The sequence below is a fragment of the Eriocheir sinensis genome, chromosome 14 (assembly GCF_024679095.1).
Source record: "Eriocheir sinensis breed Jianghai 21 chromosome 14, ASM2467909v1, whole genome shotgun sequence".
Lineage (NCBI taxonomy): Eukaryota > Metazoa > Arthropoda > Malacostraca > Decapoda > Varunidae > Eriocheir > Eriocheir sinensis.
In genome coordinates this window covers 2,215,784-2,231,004 of record NC_066522.1, presented here as the reverse complement: position 1 = coordinate 2,231,004, position 15,221 = coordinate 2,215,784, and the positions used below count along the sequence as shown (strand labels likewise).

The following is a 15,221-nucleotide window of genomic DNA, read 5'->3' as shown; positions in this document are numbered from 1 at the left end:
AAAAGTAACAGTGGAAAATAGCAAAAGGGCATAGAAAACCAAAATCAGGGAAAGAAAAGAACAGAAAAACACCTAAGTTCAGGGTGAAGTGTATAAGTGCACACTGTGAAGTAAATAAGGGCCGCTTTCACAGTCACTGTTTGTTTTGATCGTTACCAATGGTGGCGATCGACGCTACAGTTTTCCACGTGAAATTGCCTATGGGGTAGGGGTGGCCAATGCCACAATGCCTCAAGGTTGTTATTAGTAATATTTTTTTCAAAAGGTAAGACACACCGCTGCGCTATGCTTACACCTCTGCGGTACCTCTGGGGTAAAGCTCTGCACTGCCAGGCTTCATTTCCTAGCAGATGAAGGTTCAAACTCCGCTCAGGCTAGGATTTTTCCACTGATGAGGAGCAGTTACTGTCCCCCAATGAGCAAGGGGGATAGGGGGTGTGGTGTGTGAAGGTCCTAGTAATACCAAGAGCTCAGCTAATGAGCGTTGCTCCGATTGGGATGGTACTTGCTGGCGATGACGAGTCCAGCTTGTGATCAGGCCATGGGTAAATTATACACACACACAGATTTAACTATGATTCTGATTCTCTTCAATAAGGTGCAGGGTACCAGGGTTGGTGTGTAACTCGCATTACTCTATGGTATGGGAAAATTGTTTACAATACACAAACTCGCCAGGAACACAATATTCATAAATTTAAAGGTACGTACCTGTATGTATAGTATATATATATATATATATATATATATATATATATATATATATATATATATATATATATATATATATATATATATATATATATATATATATATATATATATATATATTATTATTATTATTAGATTTAACATTTCAGGTCTAGGTATTGAAAAGAAAAAAATTTGCTATTCCATCACAATGTATTGTTTGAGCACAGTTAGTGTGTATTTTTCCTTAACTCTAACAACAGCTATGCAAGGCAAGCCAATATTTCCATCAATTGAGTGGCGCTTCAATGAGTTTGCCAACAGTGGTGCTCATGCATTGCATGTGAGCTGTGTGGAGTTGATGGCCCTACCCAGTAACCCTACCATAGTGGCAAACATGCTGCTGAATGTCTTACTCAAAGGGTAAGGAGAGACAATTATACTATGATAAATAGAATGGTGTATTCCATAGTTTTCTGCAGCTATTTATAAGTAACCAGTAGTCTGTTAATGTATTCTCACTCTATCCATTATTCTCATGTACCATGCCTTACATTTTTCCATGCCATTTGGTTGACAATCTGTTCCCTCAATTTACCAGTCATATATGGAATGATGAAAATTGATTCACCAGAGTATCCTGAAATATGTATGTGCATTTTTTCAGCTACTGTGACATCCCTCCTGGAGAAATAGAAGAATGGGTGAATGCTATAGGCCTCATTCTCACCTGGCTCCCAGAGCCATACTGGAATGTCATCCATGACCGCATCATTGATTTGCTGCAGGTGGGTTAACTTAAAATCTTATTCCCATTTTAAATTTCCTCCCAAAACAGAGAAGTCTATTCAATGATGAAGCTGCAGATTTTTTTTTTGTTTATAACTGTCTTTTTATAGAAAAATCCTGTTATGACATCCAATATTTAACCCTTAACCCTTAGACGGCAGTGGAACTATATATAGACGGTCCAAAATTCAGTCAGCTAGTTTTGTATGGCAGAAGTTAAGAACACCTCCAGATTGCGGTAGAATCTATATATAGACGATAGTTAAAACACCCATTATGAGGCGTAACTATATTTATCCTACGTTCCTATGATTGGCAGTGACTATTATAGACGATTCATTTTGGGGGGAGCTACTCTTCAAGTACTGCTGCCATCTAAGGGCTAATCACCAAGGCTCAAAATATCATGTTAACGTTAGCCTCCACTAATTTCTTTATCAGTTTTTATCAGTTTAGCTTAAGCGAAGCTAATTTTTTACTTAATGGATTACCAGTTAGCGAAGCTAACTTTTCGGTTAGCGGTGCCCACCACCGGTGGTCTGTCCTTAATTAATCCATAAACTGCGCAATTAAGATTCGGGAATAGCTCCTGGGTGTGCAATAAATGGCAAAACAATAACCTGCTGGAAAACAATTTTTAGTATTACAACACCCAAGAGAGACATGTTGAGCACCAAATAGTTAAAAAAAAAAAAAAAATTCACCTAATGTGGCAATGATGGCGGGATAAAGGTTGTGGATGTGAGGCGACCTTGGGAGCGCTGGTAGTGACGGGGTAGATAGGACGGTGGCAGAGGGAAGATGACACACGGCACAGTCACGTCTGAACATTCTCTTGCCACTAATTATTCATTCCAGTTACAACAAACAAAATATATCACAGGAAACATCACTTTGTCAATTTCGATAATCAACCTCTTGCGCGTCATTATCAAGAGGCCAGTCATTAGTCACACCAGCAATATTCTTGTCAAAGTTATGAATGTCTGGCACAAAATCTGATCCATCAGACCAGACGAATGGAGTACGCGTTGTCTCACGTCTCTGAGGCTCCTGTTCTCCCTCTGCCTCCCTCTCCTCTCCCATCCCAGCTGACACCCCTCCCTCACTCAGTTCATTAGCTGAGTCTTCTCTTATACCCCCACTGTCATTTTCCTCATCTTTCTGCCACTCTGAATCATCAGACAGTGATGATGGTGTCAGTGAGTGACTAGGCTAGCTAGTAACTTTCCGCACTGTTGGAGAGGCAGGGTGTCTGTGACCTTGAGGGCCAGAAGCATGCTCACGCTTGCCATGCTTCCTTAGACCAGCTGAATCTGATGGTTGAATGCAATCTGAATCACTGTCTCTTTCAAATTTGTCTACTACAATCTTTCTCTTTACCAATACTTTCTTTTTACCCCCTCCCATGCCTCCCCCTCGGTCACGACCGCAGGAGCTATATGAGACTGGTTGGCATCAGTAGATGACATAATTCTACTCTCCATGGCTGCTAAAGAGCAACTAATATGACGATGGTGACTACATGGTGCGAAAGAGGGATGATGTTGCCACACGAGGTTCATTGGAATATACTTTGGCATCGCAGGAAATATAAATATTCACTTTGGAACATGTGTCATCTTAAGATGTCTGGCGCAGTCAGCTGACGCAGCCATCTTGTGCCGCAAGCCTCATGCCTGAAAATGCTAGGCGAGTTTTTTAATTTTCGAGTTATCTGATGCAATTTTCTCGCCTCATAGTATAATGTATGGTGATTATGAATATGTCTTGACTTTGCTGGTGAAGGTTTCCATGGCAAATATGATCATATTGAAAAGATATTTGCATGGAAAGATATTGTTCCGAGTTTTTGTGTTCGTGGGAATCCTGTAAACAAACATGTGGGTAGTTCACGAGTTGTACAGCTAGCGGATGCAAAATGTTATAGTAAAGCCTGGTTTCATTTGACGAGCATAGAAAACCACCTAAAAATTACGAGTTAAAACAGTCATCACTTGCAGAATTGGAAGTCCAAACAATCTAAACCGATACCTCAAAGGAAGCCCACAGCCTAAGAATTACTTTAGGCATTTGGGTTTGAGTCTTGGTTCAAAACCTGATTTTTAAGAAATTTATTTATAAAATTGTACAGGCCGTAAACACCTCGTGTATGAGCCCTGGTCACAAGCCGTACAGCAATTGAAAAAAAAAAAAAAAAAATCTCCCTATGGAGGTAAAATATTCTCTGGGGAAGCTCAACAGATACTCATAGAGGAAGCCCATTTCCTGAGAAGTATTATGCACTCTTTGTTTTGCCTGTTAGGGCAAATACAGCTTTTTAATGAATATTTTCCCACTAGTAGTAAGGGTTGTGTCCACCTCACCCTACATCCTATGGATTTGAAACATTAGTATGTTATTTGCTGTTGTTAATCTATGAGATTTTGTGACTCATGAAATTTGTGTGAAAGGGTAGGGCAGACTTAAACAAAGCAAAAAGGTTTTGATTTGTTTCACAGGTTTTAGTTTATAGTTTATCGTCTTGAAAAAAATACCATGGAAACTTTCTTCATAGATCTACATTTTGTATGTAGGCGTTCTTCAGGGGCCTGATGGTCGGCCTGAGCTGATCGTGATGCAGACAAGTCTTTATGGTGGCACCATCTATTCTTGGCTCATGCTGACCCCCGGAGCTCATTCTTGATTCACTTGGACAGCATGTGGGTAGTCTTAGGCCACTCGGCGGTGACTGAAAAATCCCATGTGATAGCGGTGGATTTGAACCCGCGTCGTCCAGAATGCGGTAAATGCAGGGCCTGTACGCTAACCACCCAGCCACCGCCTCCCGAGATTTAAATTAAGACCCTTTAAGACATTTAAATGTCTTAAAGGGATGCTGTTCTTTAAATTCTAGAAAAAATAAACTTCACTACCTGTTATTTCATGGTATCCCGACATGTTGAGTGAGAAAAACATATTTCGTGGATTCAAAAAATATTCCTTAAAACATCAATCCCAGGCGCTCCCCTTAAATCAACTGCCACCAAGTCTTTGTAATTCTGCTTTAGTAAATATTAAGTTGAAGACAGTGTCAGTTGAGCTTGTTTTAAAATGAGCCAGTCGTGTTGCATTGGACCACTGAAGGTGGAAGCTTCTTCCATTCCCACGCTACAACTTTGGTGAAACTAGTTGTGAACTTTGAACTAGGAAAAATGTCCTTCTGGAAAGAGAAAAAGAAAAGACTATGGGTGTCATCATAAGCAACAAATTGACACCAGAAGATTGTGTTAATGATATGGCATGGAGTTTGCAGTCCCTTCTAGCAAACATGAGAATAGCATGGCATTTGCATACAAAGATAAAGAGATAGTATGGAAGATAATTATAACATTCATAAGGCCAGTACTAGAATATACAGAGGTAGTTTGGAATCCATGTTTAAAAGAATTATAGAAGTGATCACTAAAGATACCAAGGACATTTACAAGATAAGGTCCTAGCCTAAAGAAAGATAAAGATACAGAGGAAGGCTACAAGATGGGCTCCTAGCCTGAAGAAAAGATAAATATACAGAGGATAACTACAAGATAGGCTCCTAGCCTAAAGTAAAGATAAAAAAGATACAGATGACAGCTACAAGATGAGCTACCATAGTCAGACTTAGCTAAGAAGTCCAATTGGGCAGGGCTTACTTGGGGAGTTCCGTGGCTGCAGCACTGCCAAACCTAGCCTTCGGAGTAAGGACAGCTATCAGGGTAGCTGTCATCATGCGTGGAGGGGAGGGAGGAAGTGACATGGTGTCCTTAATCGATGACAACGTTGGAAAGTAACAATGTCGCATGTTATGAAACTTATACAATTCATTGCTATTGTTCTAAAAAGTAACACATTCATAGTGCTGTTTAGCCTTATTAAATGTATACAATTTCAAATAATAAATAGCTAACATGAGAGAGAGAGAGAGAGAGAGAGAGAGAGAGAGAGAGAGAGAGAGAGAGAGAGAGAGAGAGAGAGAGAGAGAGAGAGAGAGAGAGAGAGAGAGAGAGAGAGAGAGAGAGAGAAGAGAGAGAGAGAGAGAGCAGAGAGAGAGAGAGAGAGAGAGAGAGAGAGAGAGAGAGAGAGAGAGAGAGAGAGAGAGAGAGAGAGAATAATTGATGACTGGAATGATTTACCAAATTAAATTGTGCATCAAAACAATATGTTAACTTAAGGAGTTATATAAGAAAGTGATCGAGTTATATAATAAAGTATGATCAAATAAAAGATATGAGCTTGACTCAAGTCTTGTGAAAAATACAAATAGAGAAGTACAGTACACTACCATAGTTCATATTCTGGACTTTTTTTACCCGTAAATGTTATCCTTGTTCCATTGTTTTTCTTATAAATATCTTATTCACAGTGCATCAAGTTTTTTTTTTTAATGAAAAAAATGAAAAAATGTAATGATTTTATTTTTAGTACATAAACACTTTAAAATAGATACTTTTTTACTTATAGTATATCTTTACATTCATTTTTGTAGGTTTTACTTATTTAAACAATATTGGATAATTTTTAGTTTTGAGTACGATAGTATCTTTTGTGTGAGGATAATTGATTAACACTGTTTTTCCTTACAGTCACCCAGTCTTGCATCATCTGGGAGCAGCACTCTGAACCCTTTCACTATGCTGAATCTGGAGCAGCTGCGCTCATCCTTTTGTGACATGAATGCTGCCCTCACACTGGCACTTGTTCATTCCTTTTGGCACCATGCTTCCTTTGGTCAAGTTGGTCGTATACCCCAGTAAGTTGCTTATCTTTAAATAATATTTAATACTTTAACCTGTCATACTTTTCTCCCTCTTGAAGTTGGGAGATGAAGCAAACTGTCTTATAATATCTTATGCCTCCATCGCTTGCAAACCAAAGTTGTTAAAAGATAATTATATATTATTGAATATGTTGATATTGTTAGGTCAAATATAAGTCCCAAGAAAATGTTGCAGACAGTCGTGGAAGCCAACCACCACTCCTTGCAGAAGTCTGCAGGTTCACTTTAGATCACCTTATGCATCAAAATCTAATGCAGCAGAGGATCAAAGCCTTAAGTTTTATGACAATGACAAATGCAGATCACTTAGAAACAAACTGATTAAAGGAGTAAAAGCAGCTAAAAAATTGTATTACCTAACAAAAATATAACACCTGAACTTCATTGGTTATTGGTACAACAAAATTAACCCCTCCATGACTGGCAGAAGTGGTAATCTTGGTGCTTCTAGGACCGGCCCTTCAGCGTTAAACACCGAAAATAGCCTGTATTCACACACTCCTTACTCTTACCTTACAATGGCCGAACAAATGAAAGACTTTCTATTCACTATTAAGTCTTCATCTATCTAATGATGCCATCCAGAAGTGTCTACATGCTGTGGTTATGGAGAGACAGCAAGTTGAAGAGGAGAGAATTTTGGCGGGAACAGACACCTACCTTCCATGCATCCGTTTTGGCTGCTTGGCATGGTTAGGTTGTAATGAAAACGGGTGCCCCAAACTCTATTTACGCAAGCTAGACCATAATATAAGCTCCCTCCACACAATACAGCCCCTATCGTGTGTGGTTAGCGGGCGGGTAATACGTGTGCCGTCGAGGTCCAGGGGTGGGAGGGTGCTGGCAAGAAACTGGACTCGTCGGAGTCAGTGTCACTGCTTGTGGCCATGGTGAGAGTAGCCGAACTAACTCGGGCAGAGTTCCCAATGAGTGAATTACAAAAATTAGCAAAAAGCATCTAAATTTGGCGTAAAAATACCTTGGCTGTTATAACCGCCTCCGGTCCTCACCCAGTAAAGTGGCTATAGCTGCCTCTGGTCCTTCAGGGGTTAAGGACCTCGCTGGCCCAAACAAATACTACTTCCTCCTTGTATTTTACACATAAGTGATGAAGAGGCCACTCTTGCTTTAAACAACCACTCGGCCAGCATCTGTCAAACGATGCCACCATTTGACACCCACACCCATATCCCCATAGCTGGGCACGATAACAGAAAACCTTATTCCCGATAACCGATGACTGATAATGGAAAACCTTATCGGCGATAACCGATATTCGTTAACTGGAGACACAAATATAGGCGATAACTGATAACCGATACCCGGCGGTGGTGGCCGAAATGGTAGCGTACTGGACCCACATTTTTTCAGTGCAAGATGGCGCCACTATAAACACTACGCCTGTGCCAGAGCAGGCTGGGCCGACCATCAGGCTCTGGAAGAAGTCTTGGGCCGACATCAGGGCCCCACGGAAAGATGCGCACCCACCTGGAAAGTCGAAAAAAAATAAAATAAATAAATAAAATTTTAAAAAAATAGCTAGCGATAAGTCCGATAGGCGAAAACGATACAATATTGATATTTCAAATAAAAAACATAGATGAATTCAAATTTTCATTATCTGTATTTTAGAAAACTTACAAAACCTGAAAACCACACGTTGACATGTACCTATGGACGGTAATACTAGAAACGCCTGAACCTGTGTTGTGTTATTTGGCGTCCCCGCCATCAAAACCTGCCGCTTTTGTTTACAAACACTGGTCTCTCGTGAATGGTGCATACTCAGACCAGCAAGCGTTGAGTCTCACAAAGCTTTTTAACCGTAATTAAGAGTTGCTGGAAGGCTGAATCAGACATACACTACCACTACCACAATCCCCGCTGTTTCTAGAACGACACTCTGTACGAGTTGTATTTATATGTACAGAGTGTCGTTCTAGAAACAGCGAGGATGGTGGTAGTGTATGTCTGATTCAGCCTTCCAGCAACTCTTAATGTGTTAAAAAGCTTTGTGAGACTGTACAGGGCTACGCTTACTGGTCTGAACATGCGCAGTTCACGAGAGACCAGTGTTTGTAAACAAAAGCGGCAGCTTTTGACGATGGGACACCAAATAACACAACACCGGGTGCCTTCAATACCACGGCATGCTCACAAACGAATATGGAATATCAAATTTGAGGCAGTGAATAATCATTTTTTGGGCAAAGTTAAATGATTTTTCTCTTTGATATATTGATTTTTGAGTCTAACATAAAAATAACCTAGTATTTTAATGTTGATGATCTAAGTATGAAATCTTTTCACCGAAGATATTTCATGCCCCGAAGTTTTTTCATACAACACCGGGCGCCCGGGCCACGCATGCACAGTAGGGAGGAGACAACGTGTTTTTTTTTCAGAGAGGCGGAAAAAAGTAGCGATTATCGCTAGTTTGGTTACAAAAGTAACGAAGATACCGATATATATTTAAATAAGTAGCGGATGGCCGATAACCCGATTTTGTTATCAGCGATAAAGTATCGCGATAATGCCCAGCTATGCATATCCCTGCCTTTCTACCAGCCCCTCCCATCTTTAAAATTGCCTAATGTTTTCAGCACCTACTGGTCAAACATTCTACCACAGCCAATAACTTAGACTTTACAAGGAATTCTCCCTAAAGCTTTCTAAGCCATTCTCCATTATCAGTGCCTCTCTTCAAGGCCCCTCTGATTGGAAGACTTCATTTGTCTCTCCCTTACCTCAGTCCACCTACCCCAACCTCCCTCAATGAATTAAGGACCAAATCGACCATCCCCGTACCCAGCCTCATCTTTGAAAGTTTTAAATTTGACTGGGCTTACACTGATAATGCCCCACTTATGGACCCTCAAGTTTGTCAAATAAAAATTTTCCCCCACTACACAGTCTCCTGGATTATATTAACAAATGTCTTGGAAAATAGAAAACTTTGTTGTTCAGGTTGTTATCTGTACTTACAATGATGGGATAGACAAACACTGAATAAACTAAAGTCTGTATATTCCATGAAAAGTAACTGGACACGAATGTGTATGTGCAGTCGCGATACAGGATGGGCATGAACTAGCCTGAGAGGTCCTGGGAGGCACTGAGGGACAAACTGCTGACACTATAGAATTAACAGTGCCCACTACAGGATTAACTGTGCCTAAATCCCGATCTAGCATTACCCACATCTCCCTCCCCTCATAGTCCTGGTCTTGAGCAGATGCCTTGGCTCTGAGCCGCTCTGAGCAACAAGGCACAGCGAGGTGAGGCGGGTACGGGCGGGGAGGAAGGAGACTCGTCCACGGCTGGGGGTTTGACCGCAGGGGGCGGAACCAGCCGAAGGAAGCGGCGGTTCCTTCACAAGATGCGACCACTCGGCATCCAGACGTGGTAGTCCTTGGACCAGCTGGCACCCATCACAGTGCCCACCTTGTCCAATGGTGCGTGGGTGGGTCCTGGATGCATATGAGAGCACCTATCTTCAGCGGTTGAAGAGGGCAGGCACGGGTATCATACCAGGCCTCGGCATTTCAGGCACGTGTGGTGGCACGTCAGTTACAGCTCTCGGCCCTGGCCTGCCACTCCTTCACGAAGGCTTTGGCATGTGCAGGGACACAGGAATGGAAAGGATGGCCATACAGGACCTGGGTTGGGGAGCAGCCTGTGGAGTTTGGTATGTTACACAGCTCCAGGAGGCTTTTGTCAAACGCCTCACAATCAGTGTTGCCAGACGAGGCCACCTTCAGGACGAGGTGTTTGACTGCCTTCAGTCGTTGACATGTTGTGACGGACTCCTTCCGCGAGCTCCCTGCTGGTGAACTGGGGACCTCCGTCTGTCCACAGATGCACAGGGACACCCAAGTCATGGAAGAGATGCTGGAAGTGGTAGATGGTAGCAGCAGACGTCGTGTTCGAGCCACAGGTGACCACCACAGGCCATCCAGAGAGTCAGTCGACGATGACTAGGAAGTGTTTCCCAGTCGCATTGAAGAAGTCAGCCGACACTGACTCGAAGGGCCTGGTGGGGTTGATTTCACACAACAAGGGCTTCTGCTGCTGGCTAGGCAGCATAACCTGGCACGGCTGACAGGGTGTCCGTGTCTATGCCGGGCCAATACACGGCCTGCCAAGCATGGCGCTTGGTGGCCTCCGCCCCACGATGGCTACCATGTAGGCAGGTCAGGACATGAAGGGCTGCAGGGACTACCACACAGGCACCATACAGGACGAGGTCCCCATCTGTGTAGAGGTCCTCCCGGATCTTCCAGTATGGGCAGATGGCATTATGGAGGTCAAAGCGGTCGCGAGGGAACCCGATCCGTACACTGTCCAGGGGCTTGATGTAGGATGGGTCGTCGCAGGCCGCATTCCATAACTCCTCAAGTGCCAGATCCTTGTCGGGAGCTGACAAAGGCTGGGAGCGAGCAAGGGAGTGTACAACCTGCAGAGTAATGCCACTGCTGACAGAGGGTGGCCTGCGTGTCAAGCATCTCATCTTCCAAGAAACTAAGTTTGAGGCAGAGTAACTCACATAGTGATGTGTGTGTAAAATTTGCACATTTTCGTATTAGTCAGTGGAGCGTCACATGCATATATTTTATTCATGGGATTTCTTGCAAGGGTTAATATTGACCTGATGACTATTTCATGAAACTAAATCAAGGCATATTACCCATTTAGCTTGTGAACACCAACTCCAGCTATATGGGCACGTGGCACACTTTCTAGACGTTAGTTATCTTTATTAGTTGATGTATAAAACAACTTTGAGTGGAGGAGACCAAAGGGATGCCCACATAAGTTAACTAGAATTGGAAGGGTAACTGCGTGGGGGCTTGCTCGGAGGGAACATCAGGGGTGAGGCGGCAGGTGAGTGAAGTAATGAACCCTCTGACATATGGTACCCACTTGTAGTTAAGCTACTTATCGTTAAAGGTGGGAAAGTGGGTTAAGATAGTGATGAGAATTTTTGTATACTTCAGATTAATGAGGGAAAGGATAAGGCCAATACTAACAACTGAGGAGCAGTTAGTGGTGGTATGTCATCTGGTGGGGCCTTTCCTTCAGCGCTTCAACAGTGAGCTGGCACGCAAGGTGTTTGATGTCACCATTGAACTTTATGAAGCTGTGGCAAAGGTTGGTGATTAATGAGTTTCATGTACATGAGGGCAAGGGTTGTAAGCATGTAAATTTTTTTGTTTTTTCATTGGCCTGTGTCATAATATATTTTGCCTTGCCAGGTTGACCGCAGTGTGACAGAGCTGAAGTACATGGATCCCATTTGTGATGTGCTCTACCACATCAAGTATATGTTTACTGGGGACTCTATCAAGACGGATGTAGAAGGCATCATTCGGGGTCTGAGGCCAGCACTGCAGAGGCGGCTGCGCTTCATCACACATCTGAATCTTGATTCTATTGAGGTGTGTCTTTGATTAATACATTGCATATTGTATTCAGTTGCCCCCTTCTATTCATATGGGTCATATGGTGTTTCTTTTAAGTTTCACCTATGGCACCGGTAAGCTTTCTTGGTGGGGCGTGGCAGTTGGCCCCAGCTCGTTTTGGTTCAGGCAAGTATGTGTAGTGATGTCATTTTGCTTGATTTTTTTAACTGGTTCCTTAGGGCCATAGGCTTTCTTGAAGGGGGAGACAGGAGGTTGGCCTCAGCCCATTAATCCCTAAAGGGCAGGGATGTAACATGAAACTGGTTCTCCCCATACAGCAATGTTCTGACATTTTCCCAAAATTGCTCACTTTCCATTGTCAATTTCACAGCTCTGCCTAAGCCAATAAATAGCTTTATATTTATGAGCATTCCCTTCATCCATCCTTCCTCTTCAAACTGCCACAAACCCGAAGTCTCTACATCATGTGGTATTTCCGTTGTAACATGATGAATTGCAGTAACTTTTAGCTTGCAGCAGGCCTGTGTTCGGAATGCTGTGTAGGTTGTGGGAGGTACAGTGTAGCTAGTGGACCTCCCATTCCCTATGCTCAACCCAGCCACAAACCCTCTTCATTATCCTTATATTCTTAACCCTGAAGGGTGGTGGGATGCATTCTCATTGGTCTCAATATCACTTCCACCATCACCACCACCAAAGCAAGGTTGCACAATAACGGGGCTCAGCCTTCCTGATAGTACAGGATTGGAGTTCAATGCTGTTGCTGTCACTGTATTCACTACTAACACCACTTTTGAAGCTTGAAATAGTCACCTTTAGCTCTCTCCCAATTGTGATCATAGAGAGCTCTTTTGGGAGCAAGAGAAGGCTTATGAGGAGTCAAGGTTGCTGGCTGTAGACACTTGGGCGCGGAATCAGACGAGGAAGATACAGTAAAACTTGGCTTGGAGCTTGGAGGGTCGATATGTAGATAATGTCAAATTTTGAATAACGTAGATGTGGAAAACCTAACTTTTACTGTACTGAATTTATTAGAAATTTAAAAGATGACTGAAAGCTAGATGGAGGGATGAGAAAATGGTAGATACTGTCTGTCAAAAGGGTTATGTTTAATTAGAATTCAGAATGTGATAGATGAGGGAATTTAACTTCTGCCCTTTAGTAACAGGTGCAAACCTAAAAACTGTGTAATCATAAAAATCATATAATATTTAATCTTAAAAGAAAAGTAGGAACTGATTCACAGATAGGATAATTGATGAGTGGAACAGAAGTATGGAGTATGCATCGCATGTGTGTGGCAAATCCACACACACACAGCTCTGCTAGATAGAGTGGAGTCAAAGACTCTTCATCTTATCAACTCACCTCTCTAACTAGCAGTGTTCTACCTCTTAAATTCTGCCACAGTGTTGCATATCTTTCTATCTTCTATCAATACTTTCATGCAGACTGCTCTTCTGAACTTGCTAACTGCATGCTTCCCCCACTGTTGTGGCCCTGCTGCTCATGACTTTCTACTATTGCTCATCCCTAGTCTAACCAGATCCCTTATGCAGGACTTAACCAGCTCCTTCATTCTTTTATCCCTTCTGCTGGTAAACTCTGGAACAGCCTTCCTTCATCTATATTTCCTCTTGCCTACAACTTGAACTTGTTCAAGAGGAGAGTATGAAGACACCTCTCCACCCAGAATTGACCTCATTTGCCAGAGCAGCATTTACCAGGCTTTTTGTTGGTTTTTGATTTTTGCCATTGAGCTGCCTTCCTTGCTATAAAATAAGGGAGGGGGGAAATTCATCTGTTTTCCATTGTAGTAGGATAAATATTTGGTTGAGTGATAGATAGCAACAAGTTAATGGGTATACTGCTTCATGTTGGCTGAGTTGCCTCTAACAGACTCCTTTGGTGAAAGCGTATTTAAAAACTTGCGTCTAGTAAATTTACCTGATGACTTATATATTTATAATTTATCCCAACAGAACAATGCAAACAACGCCAACAACAGTAACAACCCAGGCACCAACAACAATGCATCAGTCAATAATAGCAGCAGTAATAACAGTAGCATCACCACCACTGCTAGCAACAGCAACAGCAACAGCAGTTCCACTTCAACTCTTACTCCAAATACAGTGGTGCAGGCTGGTGGAACAGGAGCAGCAGCCCCAGTCCTTGGGCCTTCTGCAACTGGCATGGGGGCACTGGGTAGCCTTGGGTCTAATGTTGCCTTGAGTGGTGTGAGTCAATCATCTTCTGTGACTGGAGGTGCAACTTCATCTGGATTAGGAGTGAGCTCCCTTGGGGCTGCTTCCAGCCTGGCTTCCCTCCTGCAAGACACATCCCCTGTCAGCACATCATAAAAAAAATTTAGGACTTGAACAACAGTTTTTTTGTTGTCCTCAACAACTGTATAGCAATTATAATGAGATAAGTATATAATTGGATAGTACAAGTACTGTGAGAAGAGGTTCCAATTTCCAGTTTGTAAAATACATGACTACCTTCCATTAGACAAAGAACTTTTCTTCTAATTTACTAATATTGCTTTTATATTTTTATAGCAACACTATTAGATCAAAGTAAGTAATTATCCACAGGTTCAGTAGTAATGGCCTTAATGATGAGTGAGGCTCTGAAAATAATAAAATTATTTAATGCCTAGTAGATATAAGCTTGATAACTGAAAGTGGATAAATAAATTTGACAAAGAAGCTGTTTCTTACTTCAAACATGACATATGTAATTTATAAGTAGTACAGAACAAAATCATGTAGATACAGAAAACTACAATAAATATCAAAAGTATTTATACCTTCTTCATTCAGCATCCTCATTTTCCCATATGGGGTTGATTGGGTTGATGAAAACTTTGTTGTTCATCTTATTTGGAATGTGACTTTTCAGGCTTGGATGCTCTTCCTGTAGGCAGCCCCAGGTTTTGGCCGAGGGCTTAGGTTGATTGCCTGCCATGACAAGGAGCCCCACCTGCCTGGGTTGGATTGGTGAAGTGGCTGGGACATGCACACAACACCTCTGGAGCTCCAACTTGCTCTGAGATCACTCGGAGATTTAGATTGGGCCTGCAAGGTCCTATAGTCAGTTCACCCGACTCTGAAGCGTGCATTATCGCACAACGGTAACCTGTAGCCACACGGCATGTTCGATTTCGTGGATAATGTATGCTAGCAATTTCTGCAACATTCGCAGTCTTCGTTCTAATTTTCATTCTGTGGAACACCATCTCTCCTCTAAACCTCACCTTCTCTTCCTCACCGAAATACAGGTTTCTGAGGCTACTGTCAGCAGCCTCTACTCTGTTCTCTCCTACTATCTCTATCCTAAATTTTAATCTAAAGCTGGATGTTGCGCCTACGTGCGCAATGACATCACTTGCTCTTGTGCCCACGACCTTGACTCTTCTGAATTTTCCACCATCTGGCTAAGACTTCATTGTCATTCTATTACTAAATACATCTGTGCTGTTTATCTCTCGCCTAACTCTACTAACTATGTAAAATC

General features: G+C 42.3%; 1 protein-coding gene across 4 annotated transcripts in view; it reads left to right on the top strand.

The window, feature by feature from the left end:
- Positions 1–14,509, top strand: part of LOC126998331 (mediator of RNA polymerase II transcription subunit 23-like) — a 96,949-nt gene extending 82,440 nt beyond the window's left edge. For all 4 annotated transcript variants that reach the window (XM_050859824.1, XM_050859826.1, XM_050859823.1 and 1 more), the window contains exons 24-29: positions 953–1,112; positions 1,357–1,477; positions 6,083–6,249; positions 11,274–11,427; positions 11,532–11,714; positions 13,682–14,509. In XM_050859824.1, coding sequence (XP_050715781.1) covers positions 953–1,112; positions 1,357–1,477; positions 6,083–6,249; positions 11,274–11,427; positions 11,532–11,714; positions 13,682–14,062 — 1,166 coding nt within the window. In that variant the 3' untranslated portion in view covers positions 14,063–14,509. The remainder of the gene's footprint in view (positions 1–952; positions 1,113–1,356; positions 1,478–6,082; positions 6,250–11,273; positions 11,428–11,531; positions 11,715–13,681) is intronic.
- The last annotated feature ends 712 nt before the right edge of the window (positions 14,510–15,221 follow it).